Source organism: Scophthalmus maximus, chromosome 13, assembly GCF_022379125.1.
Source record: "Scophthalmus maximus strain ysfricsl-2021 chromosome 13, ASM2237912v1, whole genome shotgun sequence".
In the NCBI taxonomy this organism is placed as follows: domain Eukaryota; kingdom Metazoa; phylum Chordata; class Actinopteri; order Pleuronectiformes; family Scophthalmidae; genus Scophthalmus; species Scophthalmus maximus.
In genome coordinates this window covers 2,730,001-2,751,307 of record NC_061527.1, presented here as the reverse complement: position 1 = coordinate 2,751,307, position 21,307 = coordinate 2,730,001, and the positions used below count along the sequence as shown (strand labels likewise).

General features: G+C 46.0%; 2 protein-coding genes and 1 non-coding gene across 3 annotated transcripts; all 3 read left to right on the top strand.

Moving 5' to 3' along the window:
* Window positions 1-4,096: 4,096 nt before the first annotated feature.
* Window positions 4,097-9,371, top strand: fetub (fetuin B). Its single transcript, XM_035648622.2, has 7 exons — window positions 4,097-4,356; window positions 5,912-6,025; window positions 6,555-6,642; window positions 6,895-7,061; window positions 7,309-7,422; window positions 7,753-7,839; window positions 8,382-9,371. Exons 1-7 carry the CDS (start codon window positions 4,141-4,143, stop codon window positions 9,153-9,155), a joined length of 1,560 nt encoding a protein of 519 aa, XP_035504515.2. The 5' UTR covers window positions 4,097-4,140; the 3' UTR covers window positions 9,156-9,371.
* Window positions 9,372-11,125: 1,754 nt separating this feature from the next.
* On the top strand, window positions 11,126-14,120 carry si:ch211-284e20.8 (uncharacterized protein LOC563738 homolog). The gene is made up of 7 exons (XM_035648799.2): window positions 11,126-11,519; window positions 11,671-11,784; window positions 12,024-12,102; window positions 12,697-12,863; window positions 12,968-13,081; window positions 13,338-13,463; window positions 13,593-14,120. Exons 1-7 carry the CDS (start codon window positions 11,322-11,324, stop codon window positions 13,836-13,838), a joined length of 1,044 nt encoding a protein of 347 aa, XP_035504692.2. The 5' UTR covers window positions 11,126-11,321; the 3' UTR covers window positions 13,839-14,120.
* A 1,281-nt stretch (window positions 14,121-15,401) lies between these two features.
* Window positions 15,402-15,473, top strand: trnah-gug. The gene has a single exon. It is a non-coding gene; the product is annotated as a tRNA-His (tRNA).
* Window positions 15,474-21,307: the final 5,834 nt, after the last annotated feature.

Below are 21,307 nucleotides of genomic sequence, written 5' to 3'. Positions count from 1 at the left end.
CGTCCAGTCTAACATTCAACCCCACGACCTCCGAACGAGGACTTTGTCACTCAATATTACGTCACCTGTTGTAACTCTCTATAACTCCTGCTATAAGTACTCTACTGCCCCTAGAGGCCACCTAACAGCTATGCATGCACAGGCGACCTATGTGCTCGTTCTCTACTGGGGGGGGGGGGGGGGGGGGGGATCCAAATGCAGGTTGTCAAAAAACCATAACAAGTGAGACTTAACACTGTCCACACTGTGACACACAGACAGTGTTGTTTCTTCTACATATTCCCGCCGGGAGCAGCGAGACCTGGGTGTGAAGTGAGATAAATCGTGGCACAGTTGCTCCTCATCTTCCCCTCAACCTCCGTCTTTCGCTCCTGCACTGGTCCCCGTCAGCCGATTATGACACAACTGCGGATCAACTGACCGTGGGAAGTCAGAGATGTGTGGACGTTCTGAATGGGTGAGTGTTAATGTCTGTACATACATCACGGTCATATAACCGGAGTTATTTTCTGTAATCTGAATTCAGTGAAAACCGATAGGACGTCTGTTGCTGTAGCTGTTCCTCAGACTTGTAAACACGTTTTATGTGGGAGTTCTGTTTGCAGCCTGACGTTGTGTTGCACTGTAGCACCACCTTGTGTCTGACATGAGACCACAGTTACACTAAATCTCTGAGAACTGACAGAATAATTCCAGGAACTGAAACGACCGCCTGGCTTATTTTCAACCTTATCTCTATGCACTCCGTCATAGAGTGTCAACATTATACAATATATACATATACAGTTATTAACTCGACATACACATGTGGTCATAGTCCAAGTCATACATTTTCTGAAAAGCCATATTGATTGTTATACATAACCCCCCGACCTGTTCGGGGTTAAACACGCCCCCTTTTTACATTTCCACCTTTGCTCTGCAGTTGTGACGCGTTGTGACGCGTTGTGACGTGTTTGCATTATCAGGAGCAGCTCTACTCCACTGCGTCAACCAGGTATAGACTTAGGGATTATTTAAAAAAAGATGAAATGCACACAAACAATATTTGATGATGCAACACCGTTCACCTCCTATGCAATAAGTTGTTACTTTATAATAGTTTTTTTTCCCATCATGCATTCAACACAGAGAGAAACTGTCAAGGAAATATGTTGTGATCCCGACTCTCAGTGTCCAGGTCATGTACAGTAGGTACAGTACGTCAGCTTTACCTCCGATGACTTAAAACCCTTAACTCACGTTGTGTTGGGTTGTTGTCACCCCAGGGTCCAGCGTCACTCGATCCTCACTGTCCACACAAACACATTTGCAGTTGCGGCGGAACATAATTGCAACATTTCAAGCAAAAATACAGCTTTTTTTGATTACAATTTTTTAAAAGGTTGAAAACATTTTGGACACACAGCATGAGCTTGAGTCGTGTCTGATTTTTTTCAACATGAAAACATCATGTTGTACTGAGACAAATGGTTAGGAAGCATTTCAGTAAAAAAAAAAAAAAGTATCTGCACATAAAATACGATATTTACCAGACGCGAACAAATGCTTCGTCGGTCCCACCTCCCCCCTGTAATGGGAAAAAAATTGATGGAGTTGACGCCGACTCGGGAAGACGGAGAGCGTTGATGTCTGAAGCAGAAGTCGTTATTACAACGAGCTCAATATATTCAGGAGGTTTCTGTACCGTTACGCGGATCAACAAGTGGTCAGTGCATGCCTATCTCCGGTCGCTGTGTGTGTGTTTATGTCTCTCAGGATAACGCCGTCATCTCACATACAGAATGGCTGTCTCCATAGTAACACTCGGCCTCTGTCTGAGTGTGTTCTGTATTCACCTTGGGCGTCTTTCGGCCAGAACCCAAATTTCCGCGACTATGACGCCGAAACGGCCTTTCGACTGCCCCGGCCTGCCAAAGATGAGCCAACGAAAAACAAATCCAGCCGGCTGTTGTGCAAACTGGTCAAAGGGATCGGTCACATCTCGTCCACGGCTCGGTGCTGCTGCCAAGTGCGTGAGCCTCCACGTGAGACGCTCTCGGCTGACCTTCACGGCGGCTAGCGGCTAGTTAGCATGGCTAGCATCATTGGCATAGCCGTGCATGCTGTTTGCAGCACGGTTGACTGAATAAATATATAAATATATATATATATATACACACATGTAACCTTTAGCTTTAAAGTATTATTCTGATTAGCAAAACTAACAAAACATTTTGGTTTTGTAATTTTTTTTTTGCAATTCGTACATTTGTTTTTTGCTGTTAGTGTATATTTTGTAAGGTGTGTTGTGTGATACCTGCTGTTGCAACACCGGAATTTTCCCAGCTTGGGATCAATAAAGTAAGTATCTATCTATCTATCTATCTATCTATCATTTCACGGTTTCACCCTCAAAGACGCACACGCGCACATTATTAACCCTCACCGTGATCCTTATCCGTCCTGCCGGAGAATCTGAGCGTTCAGTTTTAAAGGCACCTCATTCAGATCGGGGTCTGTGAGAGGCCCTCACGTCCCGACTGCTCTTACGCAAGTGTACCTGACAGAAGTTGCAAAACCAGTAGCCCAAAACCAAGAAACTATCGATTTCCAGCCTGGCGTTTCCATGGATCGTCTATCTCGCCATGACAAAGGTCGGCGTGTGTCACTGTTGAACCTGCTGCAGCTGCAAAAAAAAAAAAGAAGAAGCATCTCTCCACCGCAAGTACAGACTTCAGAAGTGGATTCAGGTAAAAGTTCAGGGATATTCCTCACAGTTCGTGCCCTAATTCACATCCACGGCCTCCAGCGGACGGTGCGCGCGAGTTGAACGATGCGCAATCACTCGCAAAAAAAAACACTCTTATCGTCCTGCAAACTATTCTTATTATGACTGTGGTCAAATCTTTAAAGAGTCAAATGGGGAAACATTTTTTCAGTCATCAGTTGACGTCAGGTAGAATGAACTGGGATTCGTAGCGTGCGTGCGTGCGTGCGTGCGTGCGTGCGTGCGCAGGGTTACGAGTCCGTGCATGTGGCCGCGACTGACGTTCACCTCCTTTAAACCTGACTGAGGGATTTCCAATGAGATTGTTATGAAATGGAAATCTGAAAATTTCACCAGACCAAGGCTTGGGGCCTGCTCCCTCGATGGTTGGAACTACCCCCCCCCCCCCCCGAAATCTACCCATGCACACACCTGCAATCTACAGTTAGTTATTTGTATTTATTAATTAATTTAGCCTTTTTTATGAATTTATTTATTCTTCTGCTCGATTCCTCCCTTACCACTTATCCCATTTGAACGCCCCATTGACCCTCACACACCACTCCGATCTCTCTCTCTCTCACACACACACACACACACACACCCATCAGCATGTACAGCTTTGCCTATGTTACAGGTTGTGTTTGTTTGTACTCCTCTTTTGGTCTCTGGTCGCTTTTTGGTTGTTTAAATGTCCCTGTACTTGTGTACACCCGCGATGTCATCACTGTATCACACAATACGACAACAAAATATGTACATACACAGTATATAAAACGTCCCCTTTTAAACCCACAGGAATGCACCGGTCAATGGAGCGTCTGCGGTGACTCGCAACATTCCTCTCATCCCCCACCGTGATACAATCATGGATTTTCATTTACCCCGGAGGCGTCGGCTCACCTGACGAGGAAGAGTTTGTTTGAACCGCCGTCCAAAATTCGACACCATTGTTTAAGTCACAGATCATAACAATAGTGTCCAAGTGGCCGAGTCCGGGATTAAATCAAAGTGGGCGCCCGAGTGGATGGAAGCGATTTCTGGCCCCCGACCACAGACTGATCACTGATTGATCACTGCGACTGCAGGGCTGGTTATCTCCCAGCTGATAAGCCCCATGATGCAAGTCTGTACAGTAGCCCGACCGACCGGGTTGGCAGATAGATCAGTGGATGCAGCGCTTTTTTGAAAAGGATTGTGTGTTTTTGGGAGGCGGTGTGGGCGGGGGTCAATGGTCATATTTACCTGAGGTGACATGAGAGAGGGGTGTGTGTGTGTGTGTGTGTGTGTGTGTGTGTGTGAGTGAGGGGGGGGGGCTCTCACAGTAGCAGGGTATAAGAGGTCACCCTCTCCCTCTCGGGACATCTCTCCTCGTCTCCCAGGTCTTTACCATGAAGCACCGTGTGTTGCTGTCGCTGCTGCTGGCGTTGGGGTGTGCGCACGTCCGCGGCGCGCCGGTGGAGCAGGCCGGCCTGGAGCAGGGGTCGTGTGACGACGCGTCGGCGAAGGCCGCCGCCGGGCTGGCCCTCACCAAGATCAACCAGGACCGGAAGGAGGGCTACGTCTTCAGCCTGCACCGCCTGTCCAACGTGCACACGGCAAAGAATGTGAGTCCGACCGCACACACCCACCCTGAGTTATTTCAGGGGGAATTACTTTGTCTTTGTTTTCTCTGTGTGTTCTAGCTCTAGATCCAAACCTCCAGTTTGTTGGAAGAAGGAGAAAATGATTCAAGTTAAAAAAAAAAATTTTTTTAAAAAAAGGGCCATTCAGTTTGATGATCACCAAATTAATTTGACAAAAAACAAACACTTTGCATTTCTTTGATGAAGTACGGCAAGATTATATGTATGGCACATTTCAACAGCAGCGCAATTCAAAGTGGATTTAAAAAAAAGATTTAAAATCACGACGAATACCCCAAAATTAGAGTTACCCCCCCCCAAAAAAAAAAAAAAATTGCATTTGGAAAAAATTACTGTAACACTTTTGTTCAAAGCGACTAGCAATAATCAGCTGATGCTAACCCAGTTAGCACTAAGAACAAAACCACAAAAAAAAATTATTTAGAAATTAAAACAAACAAAATATGACAAATTATAATTTTTTCCCTAATTTCCGAAATCCTGACCAGGAATCGAACCTCATGTCCTCCGTACCAAAAGCAGTGGTGTAACCCACCGAGCCGTACCAGAAAAAAAAGTGAGGCGAGAATTTCCTTTTGATATAATACAAGTGAAAAGCAGGAAAGCCTTCAGCAGTGATTATAAAAGAGCAGACCTACAGAAAATAATAATAATTATTACAACTATTTCAGAAATGATCAGAAATAACGGACGTCACGCTCGTCTGAAAAGGGCGTGGGTGTCGGAGGTGAGCCAGGAGGCGGACGGTTGGGTAATACAGTAAATATAGAGTTTAATCTTTGGATGAGTGGGAGGACACATGAGGACATGATCTGCAACCCACATGTCTAAAAACAAACAACCCCCGTCTGATATCATGGCCTGGGATTCGTTCATACCTTTTGCATTATTGCATTTCTGCAATGAGGTTGATGAGTAAAAGATTATTAGAACGAGTGAGTACAGAAGGGCAAAAACTTCCAGGTGAAATTAATACCATTTAATTCAATCTTCAATCTTCTTTTTTTCTAATGACCGAACCTCAAACGTCCGAGTGTAGTTTGTATTTTATTACAGCAACGGGTAGGTCAAACAGGAGAAAGCATCGGGGAGGCTGGAAAAAATTTAAATAACCAGCGATACATTAAAAAACATTTAAGACGTGATTTAAGGTCGGCGAGTAAATGTGATGCTCAGCTCAGGATTCAGTCTCGCGCGTCGTCCCAGGAATCTCATCACCTCCAAGACCCGGGTGATAAGAGTCAATGGATTATGTTTCAGCTTTGAGTGTAATCAGACTTTTCAGATAACAGCGTTATCAATGAAGACAGATTCATTTCAACTGTGTGGAAGAGCAGGAGATACCGTGGGATTATTGGCGGGATTAACGGTTGCCATGGAAATATTCATAGCTGACAGTGGAAAAAACTTTCGTCAGGGTCCCGTCGCCAGTTTCCTTCAGGGATGTCGACGACTGTCTATTACTTTTGCTCCGGTAAATGAATAATGTGTGTAAACATCTGCATGTGTGTGACAGGGAGACAATGGCGTGGTCTTCTACCTGACCTTGGACGTTGTGGAGACCAACTGCAGCGTTCTCAACAGGGGCGACAAGAAGACGTGTGAGGCTCGTCCCACCCACGACACACCGGTCAGAAAACACACACACACACACACACACACACACACACACACACACACACTCACATACACACACACACACACACACACACACACACACACACACATACACACACACACACACACACACACACACACACTCACATACACACACACACACACACACACACACACACACACACACACACACACACACACACACACACACACACACACACACACTCACATACACACACACACACACACACACTCACACTTTGTCATGCACACACACACACACACACACACACACTCACACTTTGTCATGCACACACACACACACATACACACACACTTTGTCATGCACCCACACACACACACACACACACACACACACTCACACTTTTTCATGCACACACACACACACACACAAACACACACACACACGAGGGAACATGTCGACGCCTTTAGTCCACATTCAGTTTATCTGCAACACAAACAGATACGAGGTTTATGTGTTGAGTACATGTGCAAATATGGTACTGTGTTTGTCTTTGCAGGTGTATGGACAGTGCAAGACTGCCATCTACATCAGCAGGGTGAACCGAGTGGTGCGTCTGTACAAATACGACTGTGTGATCCGACCAGGTGAGATAAAAAAAATATTATTATAATAATAATATAAGTATATACAAGAACTTTACATTTTCTCTTCATTGGCGGAACACAAGTTTTTCTAGACTATGATGGTCTTTTTTCTCCTCGACCTGTTTGACTCTTTAAAAGAAATTAAAAGATTAATTTTTTTGTTACATATAAAAATACAACTGTAATGACACAGTTATATTTCCTGTCTCTCTCTCTCTCTCTCTCTCTCTCTCTCTCTCTCTCTGGGCCAAGTTCCTTCGGCCAGGCTGGTCGAGTTGTGTCCCGACTGTCCGACCCTGATCGGCCACGACGACGTCGAGGTCCAGAAGACCGTCGCCGCGTCGCTGGAGAAGTTCAACAAGGAGAGCGGGCTGGCCAAGCGTTTCGCTCTGCTCAATGTCACCCGCGCCACCGCCTCGGTGAGATGTCACGCTTTAACATGTACTGCGCCCTCCCGTCTGCTACGTCCCTACATAGCCTGAAGCGTTCCGCTACGGAGGGTGGTGTCGTCGGGGTAGAGGAACTCCCCTTGGGGAGTTGATGGCGTGTGGATAAATGCAATTCATACAGTTTGTGGCCGTAGTAATCGTGGGTTTATGCCGGTTACGTCAGTCGACTCCTGACCAAAGATCCTTTTTCTTTCCTCCGCTCCTTGTGTGCGTCCAGATGGGCATGTCCACGTTCTACAACGTCGAGTACACCGTCCAGGAGACCACCTGCGCCAACGGAGCGAAGGAGGCGACGGCGGAGAAGTGCCCCCTCCTGGACTGCGAGTTCACGGTGAGTCGCGACGGATTGGCGTTTGTTTCTGGGGTTTTTTCTCGTCCACGTTGTCCATCTCGGTCGATTTTTTGTCCCATCTGCTAACATGGAGGAGGCGGGGTTTATGACCTATACTACAGCCAGCCACCAGGGGGCGATGCAGATATTTTGGCTTCACTTTTGGGGAACTGTCCGTCTTTACATACAGTCTTTGCTATGCTGCGACAAAACACCACGTAGCATGTTTTTGATTCAACGAAGCTAAGTTCAAAATTGTGTCGAGCTTTGGACAAGGATAACTTTGATGCAATACCTCGCTCTTATTGGTTTGTCTTGTTCTCTCCCCAGCACAAGGGTTTCTGCAAGGCATCCCATGTCCACCCTCCCGTCGGTGACGCCATGACCGACGTGGAGTGCGACATCTATGAGCCGGAGGTGAGTCCCACTAACTGAGCCAGCGACGTCCCGCTGGCTTACTCCGTATTGCTTGTAATGACACTCTGAAACCCTAACCCTAAAGGACATGAAAGTGAGAATAACAGGATGGTGAAAGCAAATGAAAACATTTGTGAATGATTTTTAAGTCTAAAAGTTATGAGAATTCTATGATAGCGACGATGAAATGTCACTGCGCTCTGACCGAAAGTACCAAGGACAACGAAGATGACACAATATAAGAGGAGGGACATTTGTGTATCCGTGGAGAAAGTAAACTGGAGGCGAGACGAGCCCTGGTGGTCGCAGAGCGTATTGAAAATGCAGCAACAGATTTTCTTTTTTCAAAATGGCGGCTGAAATAATAAATGCTGGAAGCCCCACCCCAATTGTTTCTGTTCTTTTGGAATGTCTGGAGATTAAGTTAATGTTATGCCTTTATGGTTTAAAACCAACAATACTTACATGCTTACGTTGCATCCGACCAATTTACCCGAATGATCGACCACGTCCCATCAATTTGCCCTTTTTGTGTTCTCCAGGCCGCTGACAGAGAGAAGAAACTGCACCTGAAGGCCGAAGAGACCGACCACAGCCACAACGACACGCACACACACGCCGCCGCCGCCGCCGCCGACGACAAGCACGACCACGCGCATGACCACGCGCACGCCGCCGATGGCGCGCACACACACGACCACGCCAACGACCACACCAAGGGCCACGTTCACGGTCCCCACACCCACACTCACGACAACGACGCCGACGCCGAGCACCACCACTCGCACGACCACGACGCCGGCAGCGCGCACAGGCACGCCCACGACCACACCCACGACCACGGCCACGGCCACGACCACGTGCACGCCCACCACGCCAAGGCGCACAACCACAGCGACGACGCGCCAAACCACCACCACGGCTACAAGCACGCCGACGGCAGCCACACCCACGAGCACGACCACGAGCTCGCCCTGGACCACGACCACAAGCATCCTCACCTGCACCAGCACGAGCACCACCACCACCACCACGACCACGAGCACGAGAAGGAGTACCACGACCACCCGGAGGGCAAGGTGACCATGTTGCCCACCGTCGACCAGCCCACGACTCTGCCTTTCTTCCCCGAAGTCCCCGAGGTCGCAGTCACTCTGCCCGCCAAGCTGGACCCCGAGATCCCCGGAGAGATGGAGCCCACCATCCGGGCCTTCCCCACCTCAGTCTCAGCCCAGTGCACCGCCGCCCCAGTGGTGGAACCCACCCTGGTGGACAAACTCTTCGCCGAGGACCCCCGCTTCAAGGGAACTGCATAACTAAATTAGAAACTGAATGAATCTGCACACAAAGACACAAACTGGAGCGTAGTACAGACAGGAAAAGGCAAATAACATGTTGACCTTTTCCTGTCTCTCTTCACTTCACACGACCGTCCAATAAAGGCTGAGCGCATTCGGGGGAAAAAAGATCAACGTTTTTTCATTCCACATTTTCTCTGTTGATTGTCATAAAGAATAAAAGAATGAAATAAACTCCAGAGCCCGTATGTTCTTCTGTTTAACGCTAGTGACATTGTTCACATTGTGACCATCGCAAACCGCGTTTCTACATTATCTGCGCTAACAAAAAAAAATGAATAAATGATGCCACAAATGCCATGGACATCCATCTTGTGTGGATTTAACGTCGCCACAATTCGATTCTCCCTGTGTTTCCTCTCGCTGCTGTTATTGATGCTATTGAAGCTTGTGGTAATGTCGAACAAGCACAACAACAACAACAAAAAAGCATGAAAATGTCTGCTGTAAAAAAAGAATCCTGATCATATACAAAAATAAAATAAATAAATAAATATAATTAAAATAATAAATAAATATGAATATAAATATATTTTAAACAGCTTAAAAAGAATCGGAGCACTGAATACGCTCGAGATAAAGAACTAGAAACCGATTGATCTTGACCCAGATCCGAATTCACAAAGCACAAGACCAAATTTACATATCTATCTGAATGCTGTAAAAAATATTAAAGCTCCACCAACATAGGATCCTCGCATCCGCCGGAACGAAACTCATGTTGCCGCTAAATCCTTCGGAGTTCAACGTGAAGTGTGACGACGGCCGCGGCGTCTCTGCGTTGCCGACCTTTGACGGGTCGGAGGGCACAAAATGGAGGGATCCATGTTAGCATATTAGCTTTGTCGCCCCACTCGCGTTTATGCAAACCTCCTCCAGTGCGAAAGCGATTGACCGTCGGGAGACGGAGGTCGATATGGCGCAAACACATCTTTTGGTAGTTTAACGTCTGGACTTGCGACGACCAAGCTAGGCCAACGAGCTAACGAGTTTGGAAAATGAAGATCTTTATGGTGAGAGAACGAAGAGAAGACGCCAGAGGGGCAGCGAGCAGAGAGGAAACGGGGAGAAACTAGCTAACGGTTCAGCTATTGTGGCTTAGCTAACAGGTAGCATACCAGCTAGTAGCAGTCCACCATTTAAATGAGGGTCGCCATGTTGCCATTTAAATCGGTCAAGCACCACCCAGGGGGTGAACGTCCATCGAACGTCATTGGACACCACGGGTTTGACACTCGCGTGTTTCAGCTATCATGTATATGGCAGTTCATATCAAGCCTGTATCACCAAACATTTCCAAGAGCCGCTGAACTGCGGTTACAGCAAATCCAACAAACCAGCAGTTCAACATCAGTTTGCGCTGCCTACCCACCACCTCACTACACTATCTGTGTGTGTGTGTGTGTGTGTGTGTGTGTGTACACTATCTTTTTTTGTTGATTTATTTGTATCTTTGTCTTTACGCCGCGCTCAGCAAGCGGCTCCTATCTTTGTCCCGTCGCCCCCGCGAACACAATCCAGACATCGCGCTCAGTTTGCAAAAAAATGGGAAGAAGAAAAAAAATCAAGAATCCGTGCTTTCACAGTCAGAGCCAATGAGAAGTAAGAGGCATCCATATCAATTCAAAACAAATGAAACCCACAAAAAAAAGAGAGGATTTTTGCACACCATCCCTAATTGTTAGTCTCCGTTGCCTGAGTGTGTGAATGAAAAGTGGCCGAAAATACTATTTGGCCTTAATTTTAATGCTGGTTTTAGCCTGGATGACACCGTAAAGATTGTTTCACTCTCTATCTGAGCTGCACTGTAATCGATGAGCTCCCTGCTCCCCCGGCGTACTTTGACCCAGCCATTGGCCAACAGAGCAGCAGATAGATGTTGTTTGCTCGTCCTGTCGGCGAGAGGCCAAGGTCCACCATACCCCATCCTCACATGTGTGTGTCCAAACCCTGTCTGGGGGTGGGAGGAAGAAACCCCTGGGTGTCAGGTCTCGCAAAAAAGGAAGACTCCCAGGACAGGGCATGCGTTAGCCCGACCGTCAGCCTGTCTGCCAGGATACTAGGCGTCAGCGAATCGGCCGTCTTTGTTTGCGTCGTCGTGTGCGCGTGGATAGATGCGAGAGGATGAGCGTGTGCCTGCTGATCCTGTGTCTGGCTTCGCTGCAGCGAGGGGGGGGAGCCAGGCCAGAGGCCCCCGGCTGCAGCGACCCCGAGGCACTGAGAGTGGCAGAGGAGGCCCTGGAGCAGGTCAACCGGGACCGGACGAGCGGATACGTCCTGTCGCTCAACCGACTGTACGACCTCGCTCGCGGCGCGGACCAGGTGACGGACCCACACACACACACACACACACACAAAACACAAAGAGGGTTCAAAGGAGATATTTCATCCTGAGCAATGCGACAGCGCTTGCGGTACTACGCGTCGATCCGCTGTCGTGTACGAAAACGTCGGCGTCTGCCTGTGTGTCCAGGTGAACGACGGGTCGCTCTACAAACTGACCATCGATGTCTTGGAGACCAAATGCCACGTGACCAGCAGGAAACCGTGGAAACAGTGTCAAGTCAGAGATATTTCTGAAGTTCCGGTAGGTGCCACATGGTGGCGTAACTCTCTTCCTCTCTTCGACGCCACAACACAAGATCAGAATGGAACACAATCTGCTCTTTGAAAGGGATTTTTTCTTTTAAGACTTATGCACAAATCCTGCTTCGTTTAACGTTCTGCCAATGTCACGCATACGAAATGATTTAACCTTTGAGCGGAGTTTTCCAGCCGAGGGGAACCTCTGAGATTTGTCCTCGCCTGTGCGTTTGTGTCCTTCAGGTGTACGGAGAGTGTGAGGTATCCGCCCACGCCCACGCTCAGGTCAAACTTCAGAGCTACTCCTGCGTACTTCGCGAAGGTACAGCACTGCAGTCGTTTCTCAGATTCATCTGGAATTTTTGGTTCTTCATTGATTAGATGACACATTAACACATTCACAAAGTTTTGGTTATAGAAGAGTCTATTTTCCTATTTCTTTGTCTGTACGTCCCCGAAATTCCTCCGTAGGTATATTATAACTAGGGCTGCAACCCCTTCATTATTTTCATAATCGATTAATCTTTCGATTATTTTCTCAATTAATCGATTAGTTGTTTGGTCCATAAAATGTCATCAAATGGTGAAAAATGTCGACCGTGTTTCCCAAAACCCCGACTCCAAATATATTCATATCTTTATATTTATATCATAGAGGAGCCAAGAAACCAGAAAGTATTCATATTTAAGAAGCTGAAATCAGAGAATTTTGACTTTTTTCTCCACAGAAACTAATTGAACCGATTAACCGATTATCAAAGTAGTTGGCGATTCATTTAGTAATCGATTACTTATCGATTAATGGATTAACTGTTGCAGCTCTAATTACATCATAGCTGGGTGAAATCCTCACTTCAACATTCACTTTGCCTCTGTTGACCCCTGTGTGTGTGTGTGTGTGTGTGTGCGCGTGCAGTTCCCGATCTCGCCATCGTGCGCGAGTGTCCCGACTGTCCCACGGCGGACAGTTTGGGCGATCCCATTGTCATGGAAACGGCCAAACTCTCCCTGCAGCGGTTCAACGAAGAGAGCCGCCTGGCCAACCACTTTGCGCTGGAGAACATTACGAAAGCCAGTTACCAGGTAGAATTTAAATTTTTTTTAAAGAATCGCGTATGTCATAAGAAATCGAGACTCTACACTGTTAGTGAACACACACACACACACACATCATTTCTTTGTGTCAGTGGGTGGTTGGTCCGTCCTACTTTGTGGAGTTCACCATTGTGGAGACGGTGTGTTCAAGGACCACAGACGCCAGTGAGCTGAGCGGCTGCGCGCCGATGGACTGCCAGTTCGCTGTAAGTAACACGAGTAGAGTCGGATGTGAAATTGACCTGGGATGCATTGACAGTAGCTGTTAAGATGCCTGTTGGGTTTTTATCGATTATCGACGGCTTTGAGGGTTCATCAGAGATGAAAGTGTAAAATGCGTGTCACAATTCCGCCTGTCGTTCCACGTAAAGCTTATTCATCGCGCCGAAACCTCCTGTCGTGTCTCGCCTCGGCATCAGCAACTGCTGCATTCAACTCCTCTTTGAATGTCCGTTCTCTCAGCACAGAGGCCTCTGCCGGGGCTCGCACATGAGCGCCGACGAGGAGTTTGACTTCAAGCCCCTCGCCGGCAAGAGAATGATGAACAGGAAGGCGGTGGACGTGACGTGCGAGATCTTCGAACCGCAGGTATCTGACGAGGCGCCACACACTGGAGCCACTCAATGTGTCTGACCTTCTGACCTTCGTCGTCAGCCCGTGGTGTTGGTTGGTTCCATCCCCGACACTCGCCTCTTTCTCTCTGCTCTCCGTCTGCAGGACGCCGCGGAGGAGGAGGTGCGGGCCAAGGCGTCGGGCGACAGTAGGCACGCCGGGCATCAACACCACAACCACACACACCTGCATCCCCACGAGCACTCGGCCGCACCGGGCCCTGTCGCCGCCGCCGCCAAGCCCCTCGGGACCGTGGTGGACAAGCCCGCCTCGCCCAGGTCGGCCCCGGCGGCCGGCTCCTGCCCCGGCCCCCGCAGGCACAACCTGGGCTTGAGCGACATCAAGCTGTGACCGGCTGGACGCAGGCGGCAGGAAAAATCATGCATGTTGTGATCAGTTCCATGAGACAAGAGATTGTAAGCTAGAAGTAAAATGCAGGAGGAGAAGAGAAAGTTGTACCAATATTAATCCTGGTAAAAAAAAAAATCAGATTACAGTGATTGTTTGATCGAAGGTGGGAAAAGCCGGAAAGTTGTATCGTTTCCTCCTATCGTGTGAATCGTTGGGCGAGTTTGAAAGTTTCCGTCATCTCACTTTTGTCTTTGAATCATAATAAAACTGTAAGAAACAAAATACTGAGTGTCAGACTTTGACAACCTCTACGTCAGTAGATGTATGCGCCAGGCGAGCAAGTCCTAGAAAACATCCATGGGCTGCGAGAATGGACGAGAGAGAGAGAGAGAGAGAGAGAGAGAGAGAGAGAGAGAGAGCACGACTTCCTGCCTGACTTCCTCTTTGACAGTTTCCTCTCCATCAAGCAGACACTGACCATCAGAGGAGAAACCGACAGGACATCATGAGATGGCACCTCAACCAGCAGGGGGCAGAAAATGTTACAGTCTACAATTGTTCAATCAGTCCAGAGCAGGGGTGCTGAGCAATGATCCCCATTGTTTGTGTTGAATAAAAAACTGTACATTTTAACGTCATTTTAACAATTATTCCCACATTTGTGAAAGAAGAGCATCAACATTTTTGGGTAATGGGAAGTTTACTGTATTACTGAGCCACAAAGCCTTTACTTGGCTTTTACAAGGTACCACAAATGAGATTGTATATTTAAAATGAAAAGATCATTTATGATGTCAAATAAATGAAGACAAAGATTATTTGCACATTACAGACAGAAGCACCAAAACAAAAAAAAACGTCCGATAGCTGGTTGGGATTATAATGTGCTTGTATTGAAATGCTTTCTCATTTTTTGTTGTCCAGAATCTTTTGAAGCGATGACCTTGTGGAGCGACTTTTTAAAAAAAAAATGGCTTCTTGGATACAGCTTGATTGACAGCTGGTATACCGTCCAATCGGTGCGTGATTAACAGCTGGTATACCGTCCAATCGGTGCGTGGTTGCAGGTGTAGGTGGGCACCGAGCTCTCAGTCAGACCACACCCCCAATTTTAAGACTGTTTGGGAAAAAAACCAACATGGCGCGGGTCAAAAGGAGCCTCTTCTTCAAACGTAACATTTTGAGTCATATCTGAAGAGATACATGTCATTGTAGAAATATTTAGAAGAGACAAAGATGGGACTTCAACTTTTCTCTGGTGAGTGTTTTTTAAAAAAAAAAGTTTATTTATGTTTCAATGTGTATGATGGTGTTACTGTTAATGTAGGGACAAAAACGCATCATATCAGATGGAATGGGAATAACCCCATGGCTTCACAGTTGAATTTCACAAAACAATTATGTAAAAAGTGGCGAGACAGTGAAGCACATTAAAGGTTAGTTGAGGTCAGCGGCTACAATGTGTGTCTTTGTCTTTATCATGAATATGAAGAGGTGCTGTCAGACTTGTCACTCATATGACTCGGTTCCTACCTGAGTAGTGCTCGTCCCGGACGATAGCGCGCCGTGATCGTATAGTGGTTAGTACTCTGCGTTGTGGCCGCAGCAACCCCGGTTCGAATCCGGGTCACGGCATGTTTTTGAAAAATCACCGGGGCGACTGTTAAGCAGCATTTCCCGACTACATCCACACATGAAATATGATGATTCATTTTCTCACTTGTTTTGTTTTGTACTTTTGCACATAATATTAAAAAATGAATATCTCACGCGTATATTATTTACATGTTGACATCCAGCAAACACCTGCATGTTTACATTCAACACGGCCTCACATGTTTTTACTGTACATTCCTACACGAAATAAGCCGTCTCACTTTTTTTCTTCATATTTGTTAATAACTGTTGTGTGATTTATCTGAATTGCTTTTCATGTTTTGCTGAATTTAGTTTTTTCTGTGCAATAAAATTGATGTACGATCAATAGCACATTGTACTAATGCTAAAAATAAGACACTAATTAAGACACCATTAAATGAAAAGTATGATTTACGAAAATGTGAATTTATTCCAATAATTTGTGCAGTTTTCCCTTTTCGTTACATGCATATTCAGGCAAACTGTTTTACCTCTTCAATCACTTCTGTTAAAAAAAATAATTTCACTCATTACACCAAGATAAAATTCAGAGGATTAATTGTGCAAATACATATTGTTTTATTTGGCTAATTTGTATATACATGTGATTAATTGTGACAGACTTTGGTCAGAGACGTTGAGAATCATTCTGCAGTTCATAAAGTGTCCACATGGCGACGCCCTCTCCTTTGTTTTCATTTCACTGAGATCACTCAGCTGCCCAATGAGGTGAAGTTTGACTTTCTCTCTTTGAGTTTTTAATCCCCTATTATTCTATAATTAGAAAAATACACTTGGTGCTATCAGAAATATACGTCATCATTTCTCAATTCCAAAAACGAATAACCTTCATTACAGAAGAAATTAGATATCTGAGGTTTGCTGTGCCCGATTTTTCAAAAAGTCCTCGTCATACATTGTGTTCAGTTCCGGATGTATGTTTCCCTCAGGAGTCTGTTTCGGTGTCATCACACTCTCAAGAATGAGAAAACAAAAACCTGAGGGGTCATCAGATACTTTTGTTACACAAAATAATGTAGTTTGATTTTCAAAAAAATATGTCAATCTTCCCTTGACAAATACTGGATACGTTCACAGCGTGGGGCGTAGAAATGTGTTTGAATTAAAGGGGCAGTGAGCGATTTCAATCCAATACACTATTTGTCAAAATCTATTTCCTCAAGGTCGACTAGCCGTCGGGGTCTTGGCCTCGTGGTTAGCGCGCCTATGTCCCGTACCCGAGGTTGCGGGGTTCGAGCCCCTGACCAGTGCAGAAACAAGCTTTCTCCTAAATCACTCACTGCCCCTTTAAAGTATTGGAGGAGGAAAAGTTACTCGGTGACTGATCTGCTGACAACTCACGTCCGTGCCAGGGCCGTTATCCGTGAGCATCACTCTCTGAACTGTTGAAAAACCCATTTCAAACCTGTTCTTCTTCCTTCTGCGCGTGAAGACTGTGACATTCATGTTCCCCGGAGGATGAATCTGTAATAGATCTAGTGACTTTCCATCAAAATGTCAACTTCTGGTTTTCAGCCTTCAGCTGCTCGTTGTCTTTGCCAAACATTAGTTCGATAACGTTTCTGGAGTCTCTGATGAATGATGCACATTTCTTCCTTTTTCAAACTGCGGTCCAAACTCTTCTGTCATAAACAAAAGATTAAAAAATCATTTCAATGAACCCTGCAGAACGATGAGTGCCGTAGGCGGCGGCTGCTCTGAGACTCCTGAAAAGCCTCTTCAACCTTATTTAACCAAAGGGATCCACTTCTTTCAAACAAAGACGCCATCTAAACACTCCATTTCTAATCATATTTGCAAATAAAAAAGGAATGCAATGGAGGGTTCCCTCATATTTTTTCATTCAGTGCCTCAACAAACATCACAAAGAGCCAGAAGGTCGCTTCATTAACGCCGGGGTCGTATATCAGCCTTGTACAGCATGTACTCAAATCCTCGTTTTCTGTATCTGAGGCAGATTGTATCTGCACTAATCCGCCTCTGACAGTCTCTCTGCTACGTTAATATTCCATGTTGTCGCACGGTTTCCGGCAAAGTTATACACGTGGCCCATTGTCGTGATCATCCTGTGCCCCGGCTTCTCTTTGAGTCTGTCTGCTTCTCCGGAACTCTCCGGGGAGAAGTGGGTCTAGTCCTCGTGAAGTGTGTCCCACATTCTTTGAAAATCGGCATTATTAATTAAGAAGCCCTCAAGAAGTGTGAGCCCGAGTGTGTGTGTGTGTGTGTGTGTGTGTGTGTGTGTGTTCAAAATAACCTGCGGATTTGTGAATGCTGTTCAAAAAATTTGGAAGAACACACTTTTGCAAAATCAGACAGCAGTGAATATCAGACATAGCAGCCGTACATTCATTTTCTACACCGCTTGAACCGCACAGTTTCCTGGAAGCCCGAAGCCTGTCCCAGCATGCATCTGGGCAGGAGAAGGTGTACGAAGGTTGCCCGCGCGAGTCAGGCCGCCGAATCGTTTATACTTACTTGCACGAGTGAACACAACCCGTTCTCTCTGTTGGACGCTGACGTCAGTGACGTCGGGAGGATGTCACCGCTGATCGGCCCAGGCGACATCCTGTCACTCGCTGGAGTTGAAATATTTGAACTTGAGCGAGTAAAGCGAATCAGGCGAATTTCGTGTCTTTGTGTTTATTCGCGTGACCCTGGCTTTGCATTGACCTTGTATGTAATCTCATTGCACGAAATACGAAATACTTTACTTGCAACGATAATTGATTCTTGCATCACACGAACAAATGTGTGCGAGTCTTTGTAGTGACGTGGTGTGTATCTCATCGTGTTTGGTGTGGACGCACCATAAAAGGTTTTTCAAAATTTAACTTAAAGCCCAAGTGTGTCATTTTTTTTTAAATTTTCTGGCGGCATCTGGTGGTAAAGTTGCAACCGACCGAGCAACCGACAGGGGACACTTTATGGCGGCGCACCGCTGATTCCATTTCCGGTTTCCTGCAGCGTCTGAAAATTGAACGCAAACGCGACGTATTCTGGAACCGTTTAGTTCATCAACCGTATTCAACACGAGGTAGCAAACATGGACACTCACACGGAGGTCGGGTCCACCTCATGGAACTATATTTAACTCATTCAAAGTTGACCAAAAAACATTGTGATTGTCCATATATGAACACATGGTTACGGACAATATATTCAATTTCTGTGAATAAGTTCTTCTAAATATTACACACTGTAGCTTTAAGTAGTTTTAGTGCCTCAATCAAACTGAACCACGACTGCTCCTCGCTAATCGCTTGGTTATGACCGGTATCATACCTTTGGGTTTCCAATGTACTTGAGAGTGAGAGATTCCTGCTGGTTCCATCCAAAGTTGGGGTCGAGCGAAGCGCGTCGTAGGCAAAGTTGGAGAAGTCGTTGAGACCACAGCCATGTTCTTGACTCCCGACTTCACTTCCATACTCGACTACAAGTAAGTGTTCGTTACTGGTACCATGATGGGAAAGGTCTGGTATACTCCTGTGGGTCGTACCAAAGAGCGGGGACAAGTGACCTGACAGATCGTTTAAGTTGGCGAACTTACCATTCTCTGCAATATGGCTATGAAATAACCCAATGTCTCACGTTTGGTTTTTTTTGGTGCACTAATCTCCAGGATCTTACTCCACGTCAGTGAGCATGTGCTCCAGAAGCTAAAGCCCTAATCAAAAGATCACATCTACTTGAAGACCAGGCAGAGATTAGGGGCCTCTGGAGCCACGTTGGGTGTGTCAGAGCAGAACCGGTCGCAGTCAGCAATAACTCCTCGTGCAGAGACGGCAGCTGTTCGCGTCTGGCACTACGCCGTGTTTTCAGCTCGTCAGGAGGACATGACAGATAGCGCGCCGCAACAGCTCTGCGGAGATATGCTTGAACATGTGCTGTACGGAAAATCGAGCGTGGCAATAATGCGAGTGAGCTGCGTGGGCCCCCCTCAATGTCAACATTAGCCCCGGTTATTTAAAGCTGGGGGAGATTTGTCACACCGCTCCAAAGTGTTCGCCCACGCAGCTTTGGGAAAAAAAAAAGGGGATCAAGGAGTCAATAAATGAGGGAATTAATTCTGACGAACGATGATGCTCGTGCTTTTTTTCTTCTTCCTTTAATTGAACTGCTGCACCGCGGAGCGAGGGCGAGGCGAGAATCTGGTAGCCAGATGCTAGTTGTTTTCCTTTTTTTTTCTTCGAAATCACATGCTACATCGTCCCGTTCGAGGCCCCCGGGACGCCATTAGCAGCAGCACTTACTATATTTCCAAAGAAGTGGTAAGAATGTGAATTACTGCCGCCCCACTTCCCCCCTCGCTCCCCTGCCTGGGACCACCTTGAGGGGGGGGGGGGGAGCGCCGCATCTTTGCTCCCAGGGTGACGCAGATGGCCTGTGCATTATACAACATGACAAACTGCATTATACTTTAATACGCCTCGGCTCGTGTCTATACCGACCACACATCGCTGTGGGTCACAGGAGGCCACTCGGGCCAGTCATGAGAAGAAGAAATGAGGGGCAAGAGTTTTTACATTTTCTTTAACATTTCGAGAATAAAGTCGAAATGTCGAGAATATAGTTGAAATACTACATCGAGAATAAAGTCAAAATACTATATTGAGAATAAAGTTGAAATGTTGTGGAAGCACTTTTCAGCAGCACCAAACCACCGCATTTTGATGTTTTGTTAGCCAGTTTGCTGAGCTAACGCTAGCTGCTAACCAGGTTGTAAAGTTGCGATATTATCATTGACAGGCTGAATCTGGAGGAAGAGATGTGGTGACAACGGGTGTTTGCACGTGAACGTCCACGTGTGTCCTGACACGATGACGATCAACTGCAAACAACCGTTAATGGATTTTGAGAGGCGTGCCGTTAGCTTTGCTAGCGTAGCTTTGCTAACGCTAGCTAGACTGGATGTGTGACAGCTGAACTGGAACCACAACACGGACGTTTGGGTCTGTTTGGACTTTAATCTCGACATTTCGACTTTAATCTCAACATTTCAACTTTATTGTCGAAATGTTAAATAAATTTTAAAAACTCGATCCCCTCTTTTTTTCTTCTTCTTATGCCTGGCCCTAATACTCTTCCATAATCATCACTGTCGCATCGAATGTGGGTTCCATGTTTTTCCAGGATTTATGTCGGTTATTTTTTTACATTCAGGATTAAAACACATTTTTTCGGTCTCTTTGTGTGTAGGTGTTTACTTGGTTATTTTTTATTCATTCACTTGCTTAATTATTCTGTATTTAAGAGTCAGTGAGTCAGTATCTTTTGGGACCTGTCTTTCTTTTATGTTTACATGTTGACTCTATGATTATGATGTATATAAGTAAAACAATTATGATTTTTGAATGGAAAAAATGCGTCTAAACAAAAAAAGATTAAAACACACTTTTTGCAGCATTTATCAGTTTCTTAAAATGTAGTCGTGACCCTGATGCTGTCATATTGAACCAGTCTGAATATCAGTTTTGATATTACTCTACCTACAGACACTTAAACATCTTTCCTATGAATCCGTTGTTGTGTACAAGCATTGCTGTTTTAAATGAAATGAGCTCTGGCGATTTTTTTGCTGTCCTTTATGCAAGATTGCCACGCAGATGAAACTATTAAAAATTAAAATCAGGGTAAAAAGAAACTACTGTAATCCTTAAAAGACCAAAATAACACTTCAAATGTTGTTTCTCGTTCTGCAATCTGCCCACTCGTGATGCGGAAGGGAAAACGTTCAGGGGTTTCATGTAAAGATAATGCGATCAAAGAAATTGGGATGCAATATTTCTGCTTAGAAATAACTTCAAAAACCA